The sequence below is a fragment of the Loxodonta africana genome, chromosome 5 (genome assembly GCF_030014295.1).
Source record: "Loxodonta africana isolate mLoxAfr1 chromosome 5, mLoxAfr1.hap2, whole genome shotgun sequence".
Taxonomy (NCBI): Eukaryota; Metazoa; Chordata; class Mammalia; order Proboscidea; family Elephantidae; genus Loxodonta; species Loxodonta africana.
This window is the reverse complement of record NC_087346.1, coordinates 140,864,085-140,888,598: the sequence shown is the minus strand read 5'-3', so window position 1 is coordinate 140,888,598 and position 24,514 is coordinate 140,864,085. Positions and strand designations below refer to the sequence as shown.

Sequence of the window (24,514 nt, the reverse complement as noted above, 5' to 3'; positions counted from 1 at the left end):
TATCTTGAAATAGCTCAGCACTTACTGGGATTGTCCTGAGCATTTATTGATAAGGACAGCAATGTAATTCACAAATGGTATGTTTTGCAGTAAAAAAAAAAAAAAAAAGGCTTTTCTGTTTTATCCTGAGTTGTACTTTGATGGCTATAATTATGGTACTAAAATGCAACTGTAGCACTTCTTCTAAAATCCTGTGTGTTTGATACATACTTCCACATTAAAGGGATAAGATATAACATTTTCTAAATGTTACGAATATGTCTGAGGCTCTGTACTAAATACATCATGTAATAATCCCAAAAACCCTATGAAGTATGTTCTAAATATTATCTTTAATTTAAAAATTAAGAAACTGAAGCTCAGAGAAGATTGGGGGAAAAAACTAGCTCAGTCATATACCTAATACATGCAAGATTCACAATAAAATCGTAGATGATTAAAACAGAGACCCATCCTTCAGTAAGTTCCCCCCGCGGTGGAGAAAACAGACAGAAATATGCAAATTTGCATATGGCTGTGGTAGGGCTGGGATCATTGGTGTTTCGGCGGTAGAATTCTCGCCTTCCGTGTGGGAGTCCCAGGTCTGATCCCCGGCTGGTCCATATCATGTACAGCCACCTCTTGACTGTCGGTGGAGGCTTGTGTGGTGCTGAAGAGGTTTCAGAGGAGCTTTCAGACTAAGACAAACTGGGAAGAAGGCATCGCAGTCTATTTCCAAAAACTCTGCCAGTGAAAACGCTGTAGATCGCTGAGGTTTGATCTGCCTGATCATGGAGATGGTGCAGAAGCAGGCAGCATTTTGCCCCTGTGTGCATGGTGTCACCATGAGTTGAGCTGATGTGACCACAGCTGACAATAACAACATGGCAGGGCTAGCATTTAACAGGAACTTAGTCTTGAACATTGTACCGAGCATGGCACAAGCTCTGTCTCAGCTGTTGTTCCTAGCGATAACCTCATGAAACAGGTGATTTTCTTATCCCCAGATTACCGATGAGGGGTTGGAGGTTTAGAGAGGATGAATGTCTTGGTCAAAGTCACAAAGCCGGTAAGTGGCTGCAGACACTCGAGTTTGCATGGTGTGACTCAAGCACGTGGTGTAGTCTTCTCTGTGCGCAGGAAGCAATATGATTGTTTTCACCTGGTGCGTGTCATATTTATTTAACTTAGAAGTGTACAAACTCTCGCACTTGATAACCATGCTTCCTTTTTTCTCCCTTTAGAAATAGCTACGCTTTAGGGAGTTGTAGGAGCCCTGGTGGCACAGTGGTTAAAGAGCTTGGCTACCAACTGAAAGGTCAGTGATTTGAATCCACTAGCCGCCCCATGGGAGAGAGATGTGACAGTGAGCTTCCGTAAAGATTTACAGCCTTGGAAACCCTGTACGACAGTTCTACTCTGTCCTATAGGGTCGCTATGAGTTAGAATCAAGTTGCTGGCAACAGTTTTTTTTTTTTTGGAGAGGGGGAGGTTAGGGAATTTAAGGAATGTTAGAAAACACTGATGGGGAACACTTTTCAGGCACCTCTCAGCTTCTCCCCAACCTTGCATGATATTATAAGAGACACAAACTAGTCTTTCTTGAACTGATGCAAATATCTCTCTCTTATATGAAACTCATCATTATTTTTCTAACCCATACTAAGCTATTTGTATCTTCAAGTATGTGAAAATAATTCTGTCCCATGAAAATGTAATCTTTGATTATAGATATTAACAAAGCATTCCATTAAGCAAACTAGACTTCTTATTATTATATGAATTCGAGCTGTGCTACCTTTTACAGGTTGGTATAATTCTTTCCTATCCACGTTTCTGTGTCTCCCTGTTTCTAAATTAAATTCCGGGAAAATACTCAGATGGCATTACTCAGGAGTTTCCTCCATAGTTCCCCCAGTAGTCTGAGGAAGTACAGATTTATAGGATTCCCGGTCAGACTCTGAGAGAGGTTAAACCATGGAGGAAAATAAAATTACCAGTAATTAAATTACAGGCAGGTTTGCCATCTAGAGCAAATTTATTGCTTCATAGTGAAAGATAGTTGAGACACTTTCACATAAAGTGAATCCATTTTTACATGATATAGGTATTATACATTGCTGTTTCAATTTATATAATTAAAATGATATCATTGCAGTCTAAGGTTAATGGGATGTTCAGCTGGAAACCATACGTTGTGGGAAATAAAATAGCAGCACTGCGGCGTTGGCTCTTTTATTAAAAGCTGGTGCGGTATTTCAGTACCATTAGATTACATTCTACCTTTTAAAAACCTTTAGAATAAGAAAAGAATCAAAGAACGTGCCAGTGGGGGAGGAAAAAAAAATACTCTTGAAAGTTGCCTTTATTTTTTAGAGACAAAAAGATGACTGAGGATAGGTAAAGATTGCGTAAAAGAAACATATTTGACGTTACTGTCATACCCCTCCCCCCTCTTTTTTTTTTTTCCTGGAGAAAAATACTGCAGGAAATGTCGCAAGTGAGATTTCTAAAATTCTACTTTTAGGATTTATAAGATTTTAAATTAAAAATCACTGAGGTCTTTTGAAATCTTAAAAATGTTCTTTTGTCATAATATTTCACAATACTTCTTACCTAAATTAAAAGTAGTGAGATGTAGGTAAGATATCTCCATAACTAATATGTTCTTGTGTGTCCTTGAGTCTACTCTGACTCGTAGTGAGCCTGTAGCACAGAGTAGAAGTGCTCTGTAGAGTTTCCTAGGCTGAAATCCTTACAAAAACAGATAACCAGGTCTTTTCTCCCGTGGAGTGGCTAGTTGGTTGGTAGCTGAGTACTTTAACCATTGTGCCATATCTTTATATATGCCCATGTTTGCCTATGATGAGGTTCCCCTTTCTCCCTCTCTCTCTCTCATACACACAAACACACACACACAACACACACACACACACACACAGACATGCACACATTTATCAAATAGATATTTAACATTTATTCAGCATATGTATTCGTATGGATATAAACGTATAGAGAAAGGAGTGAGAAGAAAATACTGTGATTCCCATTTTTAAAACCGGTATTATCCCAAGCTCAAATCCAGTCAAGAATTGTTTCTCTAGCCTGAGTAAGAACTCTCTGAGCATGTACTGTAGAGCAATTGTGGGCATATGGAAGTAAATTTAGGTTGAGGGCTCTATAGTGCAGTGTGTAGAGTTGAATCAAAACAGACCAGTCTTCCAAGGGAGCATGGTATCTGAAAAGGTTCAAGATAGCCTAAAGCAGTAGCTACTTTGTGATGACTGTGGCACTGTGGTAGGGTTCCTGTTATAGTAACACATATTAAATCAGGTACACATGTATCATGAGGGACGCAAAGAACATACTAAATATGTTAATCCCAATTGATCTTGAAATTGACTAACAAATGCCCGTTGCCTTCACCAACAGAGGTATGGATTAAAAAAATTTGGTATATCTATACAATGAAATAATATTCCACAATAAAAAGAAATGAAGTTCCGATACATGATGCAACCTGGAAATGGGAAAGGGCAGTGACTACCGATGGATGCATGGTTTCTTTCTCTTTTTTTTTTTTTTTGGTGATGGTTGCACAACTCCATAAATCATCTAAACATAATTGAATTGTAGTTTAAATAGTGAACTTTGTGGTGTATAAGTTGTATCTCGGTAAGCCTGTCTGAGTCTATTGCAATAATTTTATCTTTGAGAGCCATTTTGTTGATTCGATGTTGTCCAGTTTTATCAATTCTTGATTGGTAGACAATGCTTCAGTTGAAGCTAGTTTTCCATTGAAGAGTTTTTCATATTTATCAAAAAATTTTTAGTTGAAATCTGTAAATTCTAAAAGGAAGTCCTTACATTTGGCTGTCTTTAGACAACAACTTTTTATAGTGTCAGAGATAAGTATATACATTGACACTGACTTTTCATTGAAAAGTAAGCATTTAAGAAAAACTGGAAAAAAAAATCAAAACATTCTCTGGAATAGTGTGCGGTAGTTGTTCTTCTCAAAAATCCCCAACACTGTTGTTGTTGCTGTTGTTAGGTACCATCGAGTTGGTTCTGGCTCATCGTGACTCTGTGTACAACAGAAGGAAATACTGCCTGGTACTGCACCATCTTCACAATCATTGTATGCTTGAGCCCCTTGTTGTAGACATTGTGTCAGCCTGTCTCATTGAGGGTCTTCCTCTTTTTCGTTTACCCTCGATTTGCCAGGGATGAAGTCCTTCACCAGGGCCTGGTCCCTCCTGATAACATGTCCAGAGTACTTGAGACGAAGTCTCTCCATCCTTGCTTCTAAAAAGCATTCTGGCTGTACTTATTCCAAGACAGATTTGTTCATTCTTCTGGCAGTCCATGGTATATTCAGTATTCTTCACCAACATCATAATTCAAAGACATCAATTATTCTTTCATCTTTCTTATTCATTGTCCAGCTTTCACATGCATATGAGCCAATTGAAAATACCATGGGTTGGGTTAGGAGCACTTAGTCCTCAAAGTGATTATCTTTGCTTTTTAGCACTTTAAAGAGAGACATTTGTTAGGTCTTGTTAAAGAATGCCCAGGTTGTTTATCACTTCTCTTAAGATTCACGGAAAATTCCTAAGTCGTCTATTTGAATGTTCTAAAATACCAAAACAACCTCTTTCTTCTCTTCTAATTTATTGCAACAAACTCTCTGTTTACCATTCACCCCAATGCTGCCATCCTTAGTATGCATGTGACTTTTGTCTGCCAGTGCAGGTCTCTGCTTCAGAAATAACTTTCTATTTCTTCTTACCGAACCATCCCCATTGCTTTCCCTGAAACCCAGCTCAATGCTCTCCTCCCTCAAAAGTATTTCCTGATTTATATGCCACCACAATCTCATAAAATCCCATTATTTTATTTAGACATGCATGCATGCCACTACAAGTTTGCTTTTAGTCTCTATTCAGGTACAGATGCCTGGTCTTTCTAATTATATTGCCATCTTTTTGAAGAGAATAACAATCACATTTATGATATATCTTAGAAATGAATTGTTCGTTTCCTGATGCAAAGGCATGAAGCTGGGTGTTCAGGAAATGATTATTTCCTGCTTGGCATCTGTGTTTTATTGACTAAATTATGAAACTCACACACCTCCGTGGGCTCAGAATTGAAAGAGAATTAAAGGGTATTTTAAAGTCCATCAGCTGAGACTGAGGCTATAGATCAAGCTGAATAAAAGCTTTCAGTGACTGTTTCCCATTCTATACACACGGAACCTTGTACTAGCGCCATCGTTCTAGCTTTGGTATCACCTTTATTATGCTGATCCCATTAAAGATATTTGGATGATAAAAAAGAGTGTTTTACCATGTCTTCGGGAACCAAAGAATAAGTGTAACATTGTCGTAATTTACCAGAATTTTGAAGATGACATTATATAATATTTGCTAGGAAGGACATCATTATCTGTTAAAAAAGTCATTTGGTTGAGAATCTGAGTATCAGTAATACGAATTTGCTAATCAGTTATGGGCATTTTTATTTATGTTTTATTGGCCAAGGCCAGGCACTGTATTAGGCTCTGGGGATACAGTGATGAATTACGCAGTGTCTGTTCTCAAGAAACTTTTCACCTCCAGTGGCATGTGCCAACAAGTACACTAGTGATTATAATCCGGTGTGATATCAGTTAAGCATCACATACTACAGAAGAAGGCTGCTCCAGTATTAAGATATTGCAAAGAAAAGTTACAGAGGAGACAATGTTTAAACTCTGTCCCAAAGAATGCGTATCAGGATTAACCAAGTGAGGGAGGACATGTGAATATCCCAGGTGGAGGGAGATGCGTATGCAAAGACTAGACAGCAGAAAATGCATGCATATAAGATTGTTTATGCAGATATATTCCACGAGTCTATACATAAACTTACAAAACTCCATGGCAAAGTCTTTTTTTTTGTTGTTATAATATCACCTACGATCATCCACACCCAAGCAATGGAAAAAATCATGTGTTTCCCCCTTTACGACTTCAGGACTTTGAATCTTTTCCTACTGATTTTTTTTTTTTCTTTGTCAGATCGGGGTTCCAATTGGGACTGTGCTTGCCTGTTTTCCCCTTCTGAATCTGAGCTTGAGAGAAGACATTATGTTAGTTTTATCTTTTTATTTCTAAGAACTAGCAGTAAGCTTGGCACACACTACCCTCAGTAAACAATTCCTGAAATGAACTAAATTGAACTAATGGACGTGCAGGAAAGTAACACCTGTGCATGACTTCGTGTACTTAGACTGGGCCAGGCGCTGCACACCTTCACATGGACATGTCAGATCATTCTGTCCCCATAGTAATCTTACAAGGAAGGGCTTGATGTTTTCCCCACTATTACAGATAAAAATATGATTCCAGGATCCTCAGTACCTTGACCCAGATCACATGGTCACATAGTTATTATGGGATAGAGCCATGCATTCCTGGCCAAACCTGTTTATTTCCAGGTGTACCCTCCAGGATAGCACTTTAGGCATCTGGAGGTATTTTCAGACCATTCTGGTCACCCCTGTCTTTAGATACAGCCAAAAACATAGCTATCGTAAGACAAGAGTTTTCAGCTCAGCGGCCCTTCTCATAAAAGGCATATACCTAAAAACCTAGTGCCGTCGAGTCGATTCCGACTCATAGCTATAGGAAAAATAGGAGATTATTTTTTATTTGTTGCCCTAGGCACTGTTCTCAGAACCTGCCGTTGCCTTATGGCTCTACACGATTAAGCATCTCCTCCCTAACTGTACTTAATGGGTGTACTTAATAGTTAACCCAAAAGGTGATTTAAGAATCACCTGGAAAGACCAATGCTGATATGAACCAATGTTATGGATGCTATTTTGAAGACAGAAGAAAGACAAAGAAATTTCTTTACATTGTGTATCATCTGTTATTTCAAGATAGTAGTTCTGGCTGTAAGATTTCACATTAAGTGGAAAAAATTTCAAAATCAACTTCTCTTATCAAACCTTCTTATTTTCCCACAGCACCTTTTTTTTTTTTTTTTGGCTTTAATGGTGCTTCCCATTTTTTATGCCCTGTCAGTATTCACTTCTTCCAACTGGATGCTCATACACAGAAGCCTTGTTTATAAACCACACAAGAGCTAGAAGATACCATTTATCGGAGATATCCCAACGGGCAAGGTTACCAACATGGGGTTCACAAAGTCATTGGCATCAAAGTTATCTGACAGACTTGTTAAAAATACGGATTCCTAGACCTCTTCTGCCTCAGGAGTTCTGGGGTTGAGCTCAAAAGCCTGTTCTTAAAACATCGTCCCCAGATGATTCTTACGGGTGATCTTCAAGCCACACTTTGAAACCAGAGCTCTAAGGTGATGAGACTAAAACGCCAGAGAGTTAAGCCTCTAAGGAGGCCGCCTCTGAATGAGGCAGGATTTTTTTTTTTCCTAGTTGCCGTTGGGTTGATTCCAACTCATATGACCCCATGTGCATCAGAATAAAAGTGTTCTCCCTAGGGTTTTCAGTGGCAGGTTTTTTGGAAGTAGATCACCAGGCCCTTCTTCCAAGGCACCTCAGGGTGGACTCACACTGCCAACTTTTTGGTTAACAGCCAAGCACTTAACTGTTAACTTATCCTGCCAAGCCATGAGGCAGGATAGCAGGGGTTAAGAATAGAACCTTTGAAGAAAAACTCAGCCAAGTTCAAATCCCAGCTCCACCAGTTACTAGTTGTATGACCTCCAGTAAATTATTTAATCTCCGTAAATCTCAGCTCCTCATCTTCAGATTGAGAATAAAATAATCATATCCTCATGGAATTACAGCAACAATGAAATAAATCAAAGTTTGTTGTCTGGCAGTTAGTAGATGCTCAATATATGTTAGTTTTAAGTAATGTCTTATATCACCAATTCTAAGGCGCACTTTTTTTTTTTCACATTTAATTATCTATGAAGTATACATACCTCCTGGTGAAGCTTTCTATTAAGGCCCAGAAAGAACTGATATCCAAGCCTATTAGAGATTAGAAGAAAAACTTCTCTCCATTTTCATTGCTATGTTCAATCAAGCTTTAGTCGCTGAGTGATAAAAGTTACTTTAGGTGCCTAAAAACCAAACCCATTGCCGTTGAGTTGACTCTGACTCATAGCGACCCTACGGAACAGAGTAGAACTGCCCCATGGGGTTTCCAAGGAGTGGCTGGTAGATTCAAACTACTGACCTTTGGTTAGCAGCCCAGTGCTTTAACCACTGTGCCACAAGGGCTTGTCAGGTACCTAGTGATGGAAAACAATTTTCAGTGGAGGAAAAGGCCCAAGAACCTCTAAAAAGAACTCATTCATACATTTGACAAGAAATAGTAAAAGCACCTAATCTAGCTTCCAAAGTTAAACGAGTTGCCATTGAGTTGATTCTAACTCATGGCGACCTCATGTTTTGTAGAGTGAAACTGTACTCCATAGGGTTTTCAAGGCTGTGACTTTTTGGAAAAAGATCACCAGGCCTTTCTTCTGAGGTGCCTCTGGGTGAGTTTGAATCCACTAACCTTTTAGTTAGTAGTCAAGCATTTCATTATCTGCATCCTACCCCCCACCCAGGGATCCTCTAATCTATGTAATACTCTCTTAATACGTTGAAGAGAAATTACATGTCTAGAAGAGACACCCTTCTCGTTAAGAAGCAGTGATCAGATTGGTGGCAAGAACATACCATGAAAAACAACCAGGGAACTATCAGAAAGCAATAATTATGTCGAATTTTATGCGGCCAATAAATGCTTTTGAATCTATGAATGAGTGAATGGGAGTGAGGGTAGGAGAAGAACACAGTTGACTTTCCCACTCTCAAATGTTAAAATATTGAGTACAGTGAGCACTGGATCTTAGAGAGAATAATCTGCAGGTTGGAAATTTGTTGGTGAATTCCACCTGAAAAGAGATTCATATATGCAGTTTGTGTGCTTCAGTTCTCACCGTGGTACAAAAACTCATTCATCTGTATTTCTCTCTCTGATCTCTTGATGGAGCTCTATTCTCGAATTTACTACATTTTATGGGACATTTCTGTTTGCCTTTCCGAAAGTCCACTCAGAAGTCCAGTTTTCTTTTCTTCTTTCACCTATTTGTGTCTAAATGCTAGGTTTTGCTACTTACAGGCCTCCAAACCACAGATAATACTTAATGGCTTTCTCCCTTGCTCATGTACATGGAATAAATTCCATGTTTTGAAAGGTTTTTCTTCAAAACCTCTTTATTTTCCCCTGCCTCCCATATACAAATGTTTGCTGAAAGCCTATTCCAAAAAATAGAGAAATAAATAAATCCATTGCTGTTGAGTCAGTTTTGACTCAAATCGACCCTATAAGACAGAGTAGAAGTGCCCCATAGGGTTTCCAGGGAGCGCCTGGTAGATTCAAACTGCTGACCTTTTGCTTAGCAGCAGAGACCTTAACCATTATACCACCAGGACTTTGAATGCCTGTTGCATCCCCGGAATTCTGTAGGACCCACCAGTTAAAAACCAGTTGCTGTTTAGTTGATTCCAACACATGGTGACCCCATGTGTGTCAGAGTGCTACCGTGCTCCATAGGGTTTTCAGTGGCTGAGTTTTTGGAAGAAGATTGCTATACCTTTCTTCCGAGGTACCTCTGAATAGATTCGAACCTCCAACCTTTCAGTTAGTAGCCCAGCACATTAACCATTTGCACCACTAAGGGACCTCTCAGTAGAAACAGGATGGACTAAAATCCCTGCCTTCATTTATCATAGTGTCTAACTGGAGAGAGAATTATCTAAAATTGAAATCCGATAAAGTTATTAAAGTGTTATAGTAAATATGTGTGCAAGTTGTGATAGAAGCACAGAAGAGAGAACTGACACCCCACTAATGAGGTGACTATGTATTAATTATATTGATATTTTATGATAAGAATAATAACTATTACTAACAGTATTATAATTTTTATCGGACAAAGCAACCGTGTTGTTGTTGTTAGGTGCCGTCAAATCAGTTCCAACTCTTAGCGACACTATGAATAACAGAACAAAACACTGCCTGATGCTGCGCCATCCTTAGAATCGTCGTTATGCTTGAGCTCATTGTTGCAGCCACTGTGTCAATCCACCTTGTTGAGGGTCTTCCTCTTTTCTGCTAACCCTGTACTCTGCCAAGCCTGATGTTCTTCTCCAGGGACTGATCCCTCCTGACAACATGTGCAAAGTATGTAAGACACAGTCTCGCCATCCTTGTCTCCAGAGAGCATTCTGGTTGTACTTCTGAAACAGATTTGTTCATTCTTTTGGCAGTCCATGTATGTTCAATATTCTCCGCCAGTTCCACAATTCAAAGGTGTCAGTTCTCCTTCAGTCTTCCTTATTCATTATCCGGCTTTCACATACATTATGATGCAATTGAAAATACCATGGCTTGGGTCAGACGCACCTTAATCTTCAAGGTGACATCTTTTCTTTTCTTTTCAACGCTTTGAGGTTGAAAAGAGGTCCTTTACAGCAGATTTACCCAATGCAATGCATCGTTTGATTTCTTGACTGCTGCTTCCATGCCTGTTGATTGTAGATCCAAGTAAAATGAAATCCTTGACAACTTCAATCTTTTCTCTGTTTATCATGATGTTGCTCATTTGTCTGGTTGTGAGGATTTTTGCCTTCTTTATGTTGAGGTGCAATCCATACTGAAGGCTGTGGTCTTTGATCTTCATTAGTAAGTGCTTCAAGTCCTTTTTACTTTCAGCAAACAAGGTTGTATCATCTGCATAACGCAGCTTGTTAATGAGTCTTCCTCCAATCCCGATGCCCCATTCTTCTTCATATAGTCCAGCTTCTCGGATTATTTGCTCACCATAGAGATTGAACAGGTATGGTGAAAGGATATAACCCTGACACACACCTTTCCTGACTTTAAACCAATCAGTATCCCCTTGTTCTTTCTGAACAACTGTCTCTTGATCTATGTAAAGGTTCCTCATGTGCACAATTAAGTGTTCTGGAATTCCCATTCTTTGCAATGTTATCCATAATTTGTTATGATCCACATAGTCAAATGCCTTTGCATAATCAATAAAACACAGATAAAATCTTTCTGTTATTCTCTGCATTCAACCAGGATGCATCTGACATCAGCAGTGATTTCCCTGGTTCCACGTCCTCTTCTGAAACCGGCCTGAATTTCTGGCAGTTCCTTGTCAACATACTGCTGCAGCTGTTTTTGAATGATCTTCAGCAAAATCCTGCTTGTGTGTTATATCGATATTCTATAATTTCCACATTTAGTTGGATTACCTTTCTTGGGAATAGGCATAAATGTGGATCAAGTCAGTTGGCCAGGAAGCTGTCTTCCATATTTCTTGGCATTGTGGGGGCTTGCCCGTTGCTGTGATGCTGGAAGCCATGCCACCAGAATTCAGATACCAGCAGGGTAACGCATGGAAGACAGGTTTCAACTGAGCTTCCCGACTAGGACAGACTAGAAAGAAGGACCCAGCAGTCTGCTTCTGAAAAACATTAGCCAGTGAAAACTGTATGAAGCAACCATGAGAAATATTTATTATCTCATTTCAAAGATAAGCAAATGGAGGCTCAGAGAGGCCAAGTACCTGGCACAGCATCACACAGTTGATAAGTTGCAGAGATCTTAGCTGGAGGATTAGAGAAAAACTATGTTGAAGGAGGCACTATTTGATTGGAGTGTTGAAGAATGTTTAACTTTCCATTTCCTGTTGAAGGGAACATGTTACTTGAGACGAACAGTGATTGTGTAAAATCTGAGAGATTTGAAGGATGAATTTATAAAAGATGAATGAAGAGCATACAATTCATGGAAGAGGGCCTGAGGTGAAAAGAGAGGCCTAGGAAGCATCAAGGAAGGTCCTGGTGTGAGAGAATGTCTGAAGTTTTCAAGGAGCTACAAGGAGGCCGGTGTAGCTGGAGCAGAGTGAGTGATAGAAACAGCAGAAGGAGATGAAGCCAAAGAAATGTGATGACCAATTTATTTTTGGAACTTTTAGACATTTGTGGAGCTTTGGACTTTCCCTTGAAGTTAGGTGGGACATTCATGAAGTGTTTTGAGCAGAGATGTGGCAAGATCTGCACAGAAGCAGACAAATAGCTGGGAGCCCTTATAATAATTAGAGAAGAGGGATGGTAAAGAGGGGATGGTAGCTTTGGTAAAGGCAGCAGACAGGTGGGTAGGTCAGATTCTGGAAATATTTTGAAAGTAGAGTTTAGAGGATTTGCTGGTGGACTAGATGTGATATATGAAAGATTTTGAGATGTCAATGAGGATTTCAAAGTTTTTGATCTGAGCAACTGGAAGAATTGTGTCCTTTAACGAAAATGGAGCCCTGGTGGCATACTGGTAAAGGAACTCGGCCACTAACCAAAATGTCAGTTCACATCCACGAGCCTCTCCTTGGAAACCGTATAGGGCTTGTAGGGTTGCTATGAGTCAGAACCAACTTGATGGCACCTAACAACAACAACAGTAACTGAAATGGTAGAGATTTCAAGAGAAGCAGTTTCAACAAGATTTTAGTTAGAAAACTTTGGTTCCAGTGTGGAGGAAGAAGGGGTCGTAAATGAAGGCAGACAGATCTATTTGTAGTCTCATTTGGTCATGGTGAAAAAAGCGGTGATGAGTATCCATCCCATCAGTGGTTATGGTAGGCAAGAGTGGAGGAAGAGTTTGAATATTGACCGTGCTGAGGTAGGTTTGGGGACAGGTTGGTTGTAGTAGACCAGGGAGGAGCTGAGATGAGAACCTCCATGGGTAATTGACTGACAACCACTAGGCCCACTTTTGAGACCTGGCTTCTGGAGGCCTGGATCTTTCTTACTATACAAGTCCCAAGGATACAGAGCCTTTATTATTTAAAGCTATTTCTATTAACCCTTGTTCATTTCTTTCCTATCAAGGTTGCCTTCCAAATGGGACAGTCTTTCCAGCTCTTCTCACTTATTTGCCATCTCAGAAAAAGTAAAAACACACAAATTCCATATTTTTATGCCTAAACATTTACAATAACTTCTTAATAAAGCCAGTCTAGTCTCCTTGTGTTCAATTCCAGCTCCCCCAATACCTTGTATGTCATCACCACCCTATCTTCCCCAAGCACTTTTTCCATTTTGTTATTCCCTTACTCAGAAAACTTCAGTGGTTCCAAGCTGTTCCCAAGATGACAATCATTTTAACTTGCATTGAAGACTTTATATTCGGACCTGAGCCAGACTCCCCAACTTTATTACTCACTGTTCAACAAAAAAGATGTCCAGTTCACAGGAGACCCGCTGTTTACTCTGGGACACTGTCTGTTCATTGTCCCTGCCTGCTCCAAAATTCAGTTTCCAGATTAATCTTCCTAAGAATCAACTCCAATCAAGCCATTTCCCTACTCAGAAACAATTTATTACACTCTATTGCCTGGCAATATAATTACAGACTCCTCCCTTGGCATCTTCATCTAGCTATCTCAGTAGTTCTGACTCATTTTTCTTGCTCTACACGGTTACTCCATTGGTAACATCTCACATTGCGTACCATGGTTCTGAGGACTAGGAGGGATACACCTGGCAGCACATCGCAGAGTCTTAGGTTATAGTAATTGTAGCACATATGTAACCAACACCTCTGTAGTTCTGTTATATTCTGGGCACTTCATGAGCATTTTAAATGTATGAACTCATTGAATTCACCTAACAATCCTCTGAGCTATACACTATTGTTACTCCATTTTACAGTTGAAGAAACTGAGGCACTGAGAGAGTGAGCAATTTGCCCAATGTCACGTGTTTAGTAAGTGCCATAGCTAGAAATCAATCTCAGACAGTCATAGGTTCAGGATCTATGTTATTTATTCTTCTGCTATGCATCTTCTCTCTTAGAACTTCTGCTACCCAACCATCCACCACCCTCGTTCCCAAAATTGGAGCCTGAGAATTATTGAGCTAAGTCCTCCACTTGATTTTGTATGGAAAATATGAATCACTATTTGAACACAGTCTAACCTATCATTTTGTAAATGACACGAGACCGAAAAAACCTTCTAAATTCTAGGCCACAGGAAGCACATATTGAAACTGACTACGTAGCCCCTGACATACCCTTGTAAATCCCCAAACCTTGACTCCACTGTGTTTTCTATACATCCCCATTAACAATTTGTCACACTGTTAAACAGCGCTAATATTTGACATCTCCAAAACTCAGTTTCCCTTCCTTTAAACCCAGGATATATAATACCTACCTCACAAGATACTTACGAAGTTTAAATGAAATACAGATTAAATAGGTAATATATTCTTTCTAAAATCAATTATCGCCTACAATAATTGGAAACATATTTCTTCCTCCTGCATTGGTGAACATGGCCCACTTAACTGGAATCCATAAGTAAAGGACCCTTCTGGGGTGGGTGAACTCTAGAGCAGAGGCCCCACCAGGGACAGTGGGGCACTCGGGATGGTGGCCCCTAGGTAAACCACTGATCTTGGGGTAATAAGGAGCCTCTGACCCTGAAGGTTGCTCTCTCACTTGTAAAAAGAAGAGATTAGCATCCAAAATGTTGGTGATTTGAACCCACCTGCCAGTTCTGCAGGAGAAAGACCTAGGGATCTGCTTCAGTAAAGATTACAGCCAAGAAAACCACATGGAGCAGTTCTACTCTGTCACATGGGGTCGCTGTGAGTGTGAGTCAAAATGAATAGCCTTTTAACTGTATTCCGGTGGGCTTCAGTGGTACTTCCCTGAACCACCTAAACTCATGGCTCCGACTCCTCTCTCATGCACTGCCATTTGAAAACAGAACTCTAGGACAAAGCTGAGTCTAGAGACTGAGCAGAAGTGAGACTTCAAGGGGAATGGAAAAGGGGCCCAGCTGTCAAGATAGGAAGCCTGCAGAACCTGAGAAGCCAGGAAATCTGAAACATACTTCTTTCTGCCATTTTCATTCATCTAGAAGCAGCCTTTGTCTTTGGAAAATTAAAAAAAAAAAAAGGAAGCCATTAGAAAACACTTGATTGGAACACAGCAGTAAGCACACTCTTATTGGTTTTCAGAGGGTGTTTGTTATACTTTCAAATTTTCTTGAACTTACTCTTTTCTGCCTCCCCATTTTTTAATACTTTGATTTTTTTTTTTTTCTTTTGTCTTTGCCTTCTTGCTCTGCAGCCTTCTTGAATATGGTTTCAAGCATCAGGGTTTTTAAATATATATTGTTAAACATTCTTAACCCAGTATAATTAAACAAAGAAAGGAAGGGAGTCTGAATCAATGGCAAGTCAGAGAAATAAGCAATTTTTAAGGAAATGAAGTTTTTTTACTCATACAGATATATGAAAACTACTGACAGCAATAACAGAGCTGCACCGTTTAAGAAATGGATGGGTGCCTGAACACCTAGACAGGCATATATTGTAGAATTTACTGTTTGAAATAAAAAATGTTTTTTGCTGAAGACCTTCACCTTTTAAACGGACTAACATATTTTTCTTTACAAATTGCTTAGCAAACTTTTTTTTTTTTAATTTGAACATTGCATATATTAAGGTATAAATGCAAATCTTAGTTGCTTAAAACTTGGTGGTAAGAAGGTCAAGACCACATACTCAATCTCTCCGTCTGCCAGCTATCTCTCTCTGTTGTGTGGCCACAAGTGTGTGAACACCAAGCACTGGTCACAGGCAGCATTGGGGGAGAGCATGTGGGTAAGCCCCTCTAGCATCCCTCCAGCTAGTCGAAAAATGGCTCTATTTTCACCTGCTTTGCAACTGTAGTCAGTGGTTTCATCTTACTTTGTGAAGCGTCGGTTATCTTTCAGTTTTAAAGATAATTTCAGTATCATCATTGTTCCTTTACTATTGTATTTATTTGATATTCCAGCTTTCTGCACGTGGTGGTGTTACTTAAAATTACATGAGCGTGTTCTGTTTTCAAGTGCATTTCTTGCATGCGAGTTGATATCCAACTTGTTAAGGCTAACAGCAGAACATGTGCTCAAAGAATTGCATCTGAACTCTTTGAAGGAAAAATAATGATCCATTTCGTGAGATGAGCGACTTTTACAAACCTCTCATTCCAACTTGAAGAGTGTTTTCTTGGCCCCTTGGTTAAAATGTATTTCTGAATTAAATTAAAATGCAAAAATAGACATTCTGTGTTTATGGTTATAATGGAATTATTTATAGAAGACTTTAAGTCAATCTGCTGTTAATACTTCATGGAGAAACTGTTGGTTTTATTGTTGGGCTAGTACTGCCATGTTCCATTTTCAAGATTACTTAAAGTGCTATGAAAATTTAATCACACTGCCCAGGTTTTATCAGTTTTTACCTACTCTCCTCTAGGAAGTTAAAGTGGACAACTTTCCTATATACTTCATAAGTTATGCCTGTAAGCTTGGAGAAATATCAAGTGCTAGAACTTGAGAACCCTTTGAAATTGAGTTATGAGCAATTTACTGTTTTCCAAGAAATATTTTATTATACAGAATTGGATCAGCTCTTAAATTTAAAAGAATCATCTTTCATATTTTATTATGGAATTAAAAATCTGGAAAAGTACTTTAAGAAACGATTTAGCACAACCTTTAATTTATGTTAGAAATATAAAAATACTCATTAGAAATTGCATTTAATGCAATAGATTTAATTATAATCCTTTAAGATTTTTTTGTAGTGTCCTGTCTCTTAAATTCATTGCAGATACATAACTTTTAAATAGTATTTTTTAATGCTTTTTTTTCTTTTTTGTTGTTTTAGCGATCTCAGTGAAAACCAAATTCAGGCAATACCAAGGAAGGCTTTCCGTGGGGCAATTGATATTAAAAATCTGTAAGTATTTATTTTAAAAGAAGTTCATATATTTTTAAAGTTATTGTCTCTTTTAAAGTCAACTTACATTAAATAAAGTGTAAGAAAGAAATGGTGAAAGCTCTATGTATTTTTATGCATTTGAGAGTTTATAACAATACCTTTTTTACTGTTTCCACAAAACGAGACCTTTAGGAGTTGTTTTTAAACTGAAGTTCATATCAAATTTATTCTTCCAACCTTGTGGTTCATCTTGTGAATTCTACAGAAGTGATTAAAAGGTATTTGTGCCATGTTTTTCCCCTTTTTTGCCAGGTTACTTCAATAACTCCATTTTCAGTTCTGCTGAATGTGTTTTGGAAATGGAGAATGTGATCTATTTTGTTATGGAAAGGGCAAATAATACTTTCTTGTTAGAGATACCTGTACCGTGGAGCTGTTAGACAACCAGACGAAAAAAATTTAAAAAAAAAATCTGTTGCCTTCGAGTCAATTCCAACTCATAGCGAGCCTATAGGACAGAGTAGAACTGCCCCATAGTGTTTCCAGGGCTGTAATCTTTATGGAAGCAGACCGACACATCTTTGTCCCACAGAGCAGCTGGTGGGTTCCAACTGCAAACCTTTTGGTTAGCAGCAGAGTACTTATTTAGACAACCATTTTCATTAAGTGCCATAAGTTTAAAAATGAGTCCACTAAATTATGTCTTTCCCTTTGTATGAATATTGTTCTTACAGCTGTTTATCACGAAGACCTTCATGAAGGACATATGTATAGCCTCCTTAAAGATTAAAAAAAAAGAACAAAACTTCCTGTATTTCTTTCCTTGTGAAATCTTTAATCTGGAGTTTTGTGTATAGTGTTTTTTGTTTGTTTTTAATGCCTCCTCATAAGGTACATATCAGATTTAAGATTTCAGTGACAATTCAAATACTGTAAATCTGTATATTTATGAAGTTTAAAGTACCAGATTAGCCTTTGAACATGATTGTTTTTGATTGACTGTGAACGCTAGGACATAAAACATTTCCCTTAGCTTTTACATTGGTTTGGAATGTAGGGGTAAAAGCCCCTCTATGCTGAGATTAACTATCAGGAATTCAATATTTCTTAGCTTGTAATACCCAGAGCAGTCACTTTTTCAAGAATTAACTTGTATTCTGAATTATCCATGGTAGGCTCCAACCCTATTTTTTTCCACTAGCAAAAGTGAGACAGATGTTTTTTCTTGTCAAAGAAGACAACTGTTTATGAAGCCACAGTTTTCAGCCCCTGCATCTTCTCAGTGTAAATGGTTTTGATTTTCAACTTGTACTTTATAAATGTATAGGTAAAGGCAGAAGAATCTAAGCTTCTAAGTATAAATTGTAGAGGCATTAAAATCATGGCCCTGCAGTTTTTATGAGTGCTCACACAGTAAAGGGGTTTTAGTTGCTTTCTTTTCATCTTCGCTAGCTAGGGTATGGGGAGATCTTCAGGTAGCCTTAGTGTAGTGGGGTGTTTATAACTGCATCTGTATCTCATGCCTGGTCAGAACACTGTGTGGTCCCTATGTGGTACCTACTCAAGTTGCCTGAATTTTATCGTAAAGTATAGTGATAGCTACAAATGCCCACTCTTTGGGAATGCCATTTGCAATCTTAGAATAGTATTACCTCTAAATCCTTAAAACAGGTGGCTTTCAAATCTTCTTAGTAAAGATATTCAGGGAATCCAAGTCTATATGTAGCCCTTTTCCCATAATTAAAAATACGTTTTGGAGGGGGCCTTCCAGTAGCGGTGGGATCCTTCCTTATATCCTCTTCATTTCTGCTTGAAAAATGTGATTTTACAAGTATTGACATAAAAAAGAAAAATGAGATGCTAGCCAGTGTGCTATGAAGAGGACAATGTGGATTTAGTGGGATTTTAAAATATTTTCATCCTATGTGTAATTTTTCCCCAAATTCCAAGTCAATTAATATTGGCAGTAAGATTTATGTAGGTTTGGAGTTTCAGAACTTTAGCTACTCACTGGATTTTTAGGCATGAGAAAATAAGTAAACTTCACTGAGCCTTAGTTTTTACCTATGTAAAATGAATATAATATTTGCTTAGGTATGTTGTGGGCATTAGGGAAATAAGATATGTTAACTACCTTTTAAAATGGCAAAATGCTATTAAAATATAATGTATTTTTTCTGCAATTATTCATTAATCAACTGCTAGAAATTAGCCCGGGGGGAGGGGGAAAGAAAATAGTAAGGTAGATATAAAGTAATTTGCAGTATTTAGAATGAATAAGAGTATTCTGTTATGAGTCAATTAGATAGGGAGCTACAAAATGGAAACAGAACGTGTACTAGAAAGTATTAAGTGAATTGCACAAGACCCTGATTTATGAGTAAGACATTAAGTGCTATAGATGCTAAGAAAAGAAAGAGATAAAAAAGTGTTGGTGGAAGTTGTCAGTGAGTGCTGGGGAAAGTTCATGAAAGAAATTATGGAGGAATACTCAATATTTTTTATTGATGGATCAGTTAAAACCAGTAGAAGGGAAACTCTCAGCACTAGCCTATGTACAGAGAAACACATATTTACTATATTTTTTTTTTCTTCTTAAATGTTAAATATCTCTGTTCTGGTTTTCCTTTCCCTATAAGCTGCATACTTCATAATGATAGGGGAATAAGACCTGCTCATCTAATATATAGTTAACAATGTCAAACTAATAAGGAACCTGGTGGTGCAGTGGTGAAGCACTTGGCTGCTAACCAAAAGGTTGATGTTTCAAACCCACCAGCTGCTCTGCAAGAGAGAGATGCAGCAGTCTACTTCCGTAAGATGACAGCCTTGGAAACCCTACGAGGAGTTCCACTTTCCCTGTAGGTCCTCATGAGTCAGAATTGATTTGATGGCAAAGGGTTTTAGGTTATTGAACTAATATGTTACGATCAGAAGAGAATAAGGCATTATATATTTACCATGTATTGCAAGACTTCATTTAGCTTTGTCATACAAGTAGAGTAATAATTGCAGAATTTCTACTCTCCTCAGCTAGTTTTCATGTGTAATTTATTCTATTTCTTACTTATAAAACTAAAATTCACTAATACCAAATTGAAATTGTAGCTGCTGTTGCCCCCAGATCCTACCTAGGCTGTTTTTGATAAACCCTAGGCTGAAGAGACTTTGAAGGGAGGTTGGTTTCTTACTCATGGAACCCGCTATCCTTAATAGTAGATTCAAATCCACAGGGCTACAGTGGAACATAGAACCTTCTGAATAATCGCATAGTGATGGCTCTTCATTTAGATAAAAAGTAAATGAAGATGAGTCTCATTTCAAGAGGGCCAGAGCTCCAGTTACCATCCAGAATGCTACCTATGGCAGTAAGGGACAGTCTGGGTTCTCTTGGGTACTCAAATACAGAAAGTACCAGGAACTCAGCAGACACTCATCAGTGCCATGGGAACTGTCCATGGTCCTGTAATTCTCCTGGTTTGCGCTAACTCTGAAGCTGCACTCTGAATGAATAATAGTCCCTATCCACTTTGGTAAAGTTTGCCACCAGTGTCCTCTCCAACCTGCATTTTGTTTTGGCTCTGAAGTGTGTCTTAAGCATTTCTTCTCCAATAATGGCATTCTTTCATGTAAAAATATAATCTATTAAAATATCTTTGTAGATGCTTTCCAAAACAAAACAAAATAAAGCAAAACAAACCAAACTCAAGAAATCCTGATGGAATAACTGGGAACACAGTTCATCTGTTCATAAAATAGGAATTGGCATGATCACCTGGCATGTTGTGAGACAGAAAAGACCTTTGGGTTTCTTGCTTCTTCAGTGCTGTACAGCCACACTTTGCTGCCTCTGAACATTATAGATGATCTTGCATCTATATTCTCATTAGACTTTTTTTTTTTTTTAGTAGAGATGCCAGATCTGTTCTCATAAAGCATTTTTCTTTCATCTGGTCACTACCTGGTTCAAAAGCATTTAATTTATACAAAAAACACCTTTGTTAAAGACAATAAGAATATAGCAGAATAAGAAGCTGTGAATCCGGCCCTTAGAAAGCAATGACTTTTATTGAGTCACGTAATGTCCAGTTTCTTTAGACATTCTGACTTTGACCCAGGCATACATCTCCCTCACGTACTAAATCTGCGCACAAGCTCTTTGCTCAAGCCAGATTGACCTTGAACCTGTAAAAATTCACTGTGTACGTTGTAGTGCCTTTGCCCACGATTGCCCTTGGATCAAACCCTTCTCTCCAAGGGGAATACCCACTTCTTTTTCTGTCTAACTGGATTCTACTCATTTTTCTAAGATCCATTTTTTTCTTCTCTCACACATGACTACCTCAGCCTAGGGTAATTTCTTCCTTCTCTGAAATTCTGCAACGCTCAGCTGCTGGCTTCTTCCACGAATCTTGGCCATCAGAGAGAGTCAACTGAAGCATCCATTTGAAGAACAAAAAGCTCCTCGATCTGTTTTCTGAGCTACTTGTATTAAGTGGGGGCTTTGGCAAAACAATACATAGATCTAAACTTGAATCAAGACCTTGCCACGTATTTGCTACCTACCTTGTATAGGATTGCTCTGAGTTGGAACATATGCAAGGGCACCTAACAGCAACAACAACCTTGTATAAGTTATTGAACCTTTGTGAGCTGCGTGTTCTCATCTATGAAATCAGGATAATGATAATACCTTTCAAAGTTTATTGTGAGGATTAATGACATAATGCGTATAAAGACCATGCCATGCTATTTTTTTCAGTAAGTTTTTGTAGTTTTTATTGTCAGTTTCAGTTTCTATCACCTTTGATTAGTTTAATTAGAATTACGAGAACATTCAAGGTTATCTTAGTTGTTTTCCAATTTCTGTTACCTTAAAGCTATCTTTTTCTTTTTCCCAATAAATTTATACCATAAGGAGACTAGTCCAATAAAAGCTGAGATTATTTATTCCTATGAAAAAAGCAAATTCTTCTCTTAAACATTGCAAAAAAAAGTTGAGTCTTAAGTAATGTAAATTATTTTCAGTTCCTCAGAATAGCCCTTATCTTGGCTGTTTCTCCACCAATGCCCAGATTAACTTTTGGCCAGATTTCTTCTAAAGGAAACACTGATTTACTTCTAAGCTGAGGTAAATGTTAGGGATATTGAAACTTCATTTAGCATATTCATTTATATAATGCAATCTGTATTCTTGTGCTCCCTAAATACCTTAGACTACTGCTTTAAAATCATTATTTGCATAAGATCTGTATTTTTAGATGCTCATATTGACTTGAATTTTACACATGCAATGTATGAAATAGAAAAGATCATGTCCATATCCTTAACAGCTTTTATTTATTTATTTATTTTGTCCTGTGATTTATATGTTTTTCTCGGGGTACTTTCAGTATAGTGAAGTGTTACTCTTCCCTAATATTAATCGTAGCCACTTTGACATGTTTTAAGGCAACAGAATATTTGGAGTTTGCTCTCTCCCCAGTAGTGCTATGAATATGAATTAAACTTCTGTTTCTAGCATCGCAACAAAACCTGGAGCATAGTCATAATGATTTTTATGAGACCATGAGAGATCCTGCCTGGCTTAGAAATTATCAAGGATTGCTATGTTTAGTATTGTTTTGGAGTTAGTTATATTTTATGATGCTGTAATTCTTACAAAAAAAAAAAAAAAACCATCAGTAGTGATAAGATCTCATTACCCAGACACTGTAAATTTGCTATAGGTAGGGAGAAAACCAACTGAAGTTAATACAGGAAGGCAGATGTATTTCAAACAGTGTATGGTGTCTGAATTTTAAGAAAATGAAAGCAGGAGATCCTTGAAGGAAACGTAAACGTAGCAGAATACAGTAACTCCAACTGTGTTTCGGAATGTCAAGTAAGCAAACGTTTAATGTTTTTGTCATTCAGCATATCTATTTTAAAACTTATATTTAACAGTATTACATATTGTCTTCTATATCTAGAATAAATCAAACTGAAACTGGGCTAAATTATTTTTAGTGAGAAAGAGAAACAAATTGGATCCAGAAATTGTACATGTGTGAGCACAGAGTGGTGTCTCTATTAATAAAGAATGGGTTCCTTTGACACACTACATTGTCTATGGCCAGTGCTAGGAGAAATTAAAACGAGGGGTCTTGAGTTATGCTAGGGCATCAGAAAAGGAGCCGTTGCCACTGAAAAGAGAATCATAAAATGCTAGTGGTGAGACAGAGCTTGAAGAGTGTCTGTGCATTTTCACTTTCTCATTTTCATGAAATTAAAGATCAAGTAGTGATTAAAAAGGCAAACTTACAATCTAAGACAGTGAAGGATTCGATGGAAAGGGGACATGGAATTTGAAAGGAAGCAGAAGGGAAAATTAGAGGCAGAATATGAAGGGGAAAAGACAAAAGTCTGCTAAGGTACAGGAGGCTGAAGGTCTGAAAGAAACTGCTGATGCTACACCATTCCTTCTTTCTGGAAAACGAGTAAAACACTAGTTTGCACTCTACTGAGCAGGTCCAGTCCCAGGAAAGCATTTTAAACCTTTCCCCTTATACCTAATGCCTCATCGTCTGAATCTTTTTAAAAGTGTTTACCTTGTCTGGCTGAATAGTTATAACAGTATTTATGGAGAATGGGGGAGAGGGGATCCCCTCTTGCTAATTCTTTAATTCAGAATAATATCATGGCCCAATTGGAGACCACATCAAGACGGGGTCAGTTTGTCCGTCACTAAACGCATGGCTGAGAACAGAACCTTTCCTGTTTACAGAAAGCAGAAGTGCCCAGGGCTTGAAAGGTAGCGGAAAAGGAAGTGAGCAGGGTGAGAGAAACAAGGTGCAGGAAAATAATCCAGAAATCCTCAAATAAATTACACTTTTGCATAGTTTTGACACTGTTTACCTCGAACCATATGCAGACAAATGGCAGTTTGTTGGGAAAGATTTTCTGCATGAGCGTTCATGCAGGCACAACACTTTCCAGAAACATTCGTTGCCCTAGAACAAAACCCAAAAATAGATGTAAAAATTATTCACTGGTTTGACTTTTTTGATTGTCCAGTAATCTGAGTAACTTGCCCACAAAATACCTTCATTCCCAGAAGATATATGAACTGGACTCTCTCAGAACATTCAGAAAACTTAAAAAAAAAAAAACAACTTTGGCCTTAGGAAAACCAGATATTCTTAGTGTTTTAGTACCAAAAAAGAGATTCAATTTCAGGTAAGAATTGGAAAAGCATGTCGCCGTGAGCAATGTTAAAGAGAGTTGAAATTAGCAAAGTTTTTAGCAGTGTCTCAACTTCTGAAGTCATCGGCCTTTCAGCCCTGGTAGGACAAGATTTGCTCCAGCGCTTTGTGGCATGCCGGTGCTTCCCGTTTGTGATTTAGAAGAAGCTGTGTCAGCACTGATTTATACGTTGACAACTAAGGATAATAAGATATGGGCAAACATACAGTTCACCCTTTTACAGATTAACCTGGAGACTGCATTAGGCAAATTTGATAGCATTAAAAGATTTTGCCAATTTGTCTGGAAACAATTTCTCTTTTGTATTGTGTCAAGGGTAACACTTCATGCCATTGTACTAATTTAAATGGCTTTGATAAATTGTTCAAGAGGTTAGAGAATAATAGTGTAGATATATATTTAGCACTTTAAAATCAAAAGGCTGTTAAATTAATTGTTAAATGAATTTCATATGAAAAACTCAAA

At 38.1% G+C, this 24,514-nt stretch overlaps 1 protein-coding gene across 2 annotated transcripts in view; it reads left to right on the top strand.

Annotated features, from left to right (window-relative positions):
- SLIT2 (slit guidance ligand 2) overlaps positions 1-24,514 on the top strand; it is a 418,221-nt gene that overhangs the window by 225,343 nt on the left and 168,364 nt on the right. For both annotated transcript variants that reach the window (XM_003411373.4, XM_064286010.1), the window contains one exon: positions 16,751-16,822. In XM_003411373.4, the coding sequence (XP_003411421.1) occupies positions 16,751-16,822 (72 nt within the window). The remainder of the gene's footprint in view (positions 1-16,750; positions 16,823-24,514) is intronic.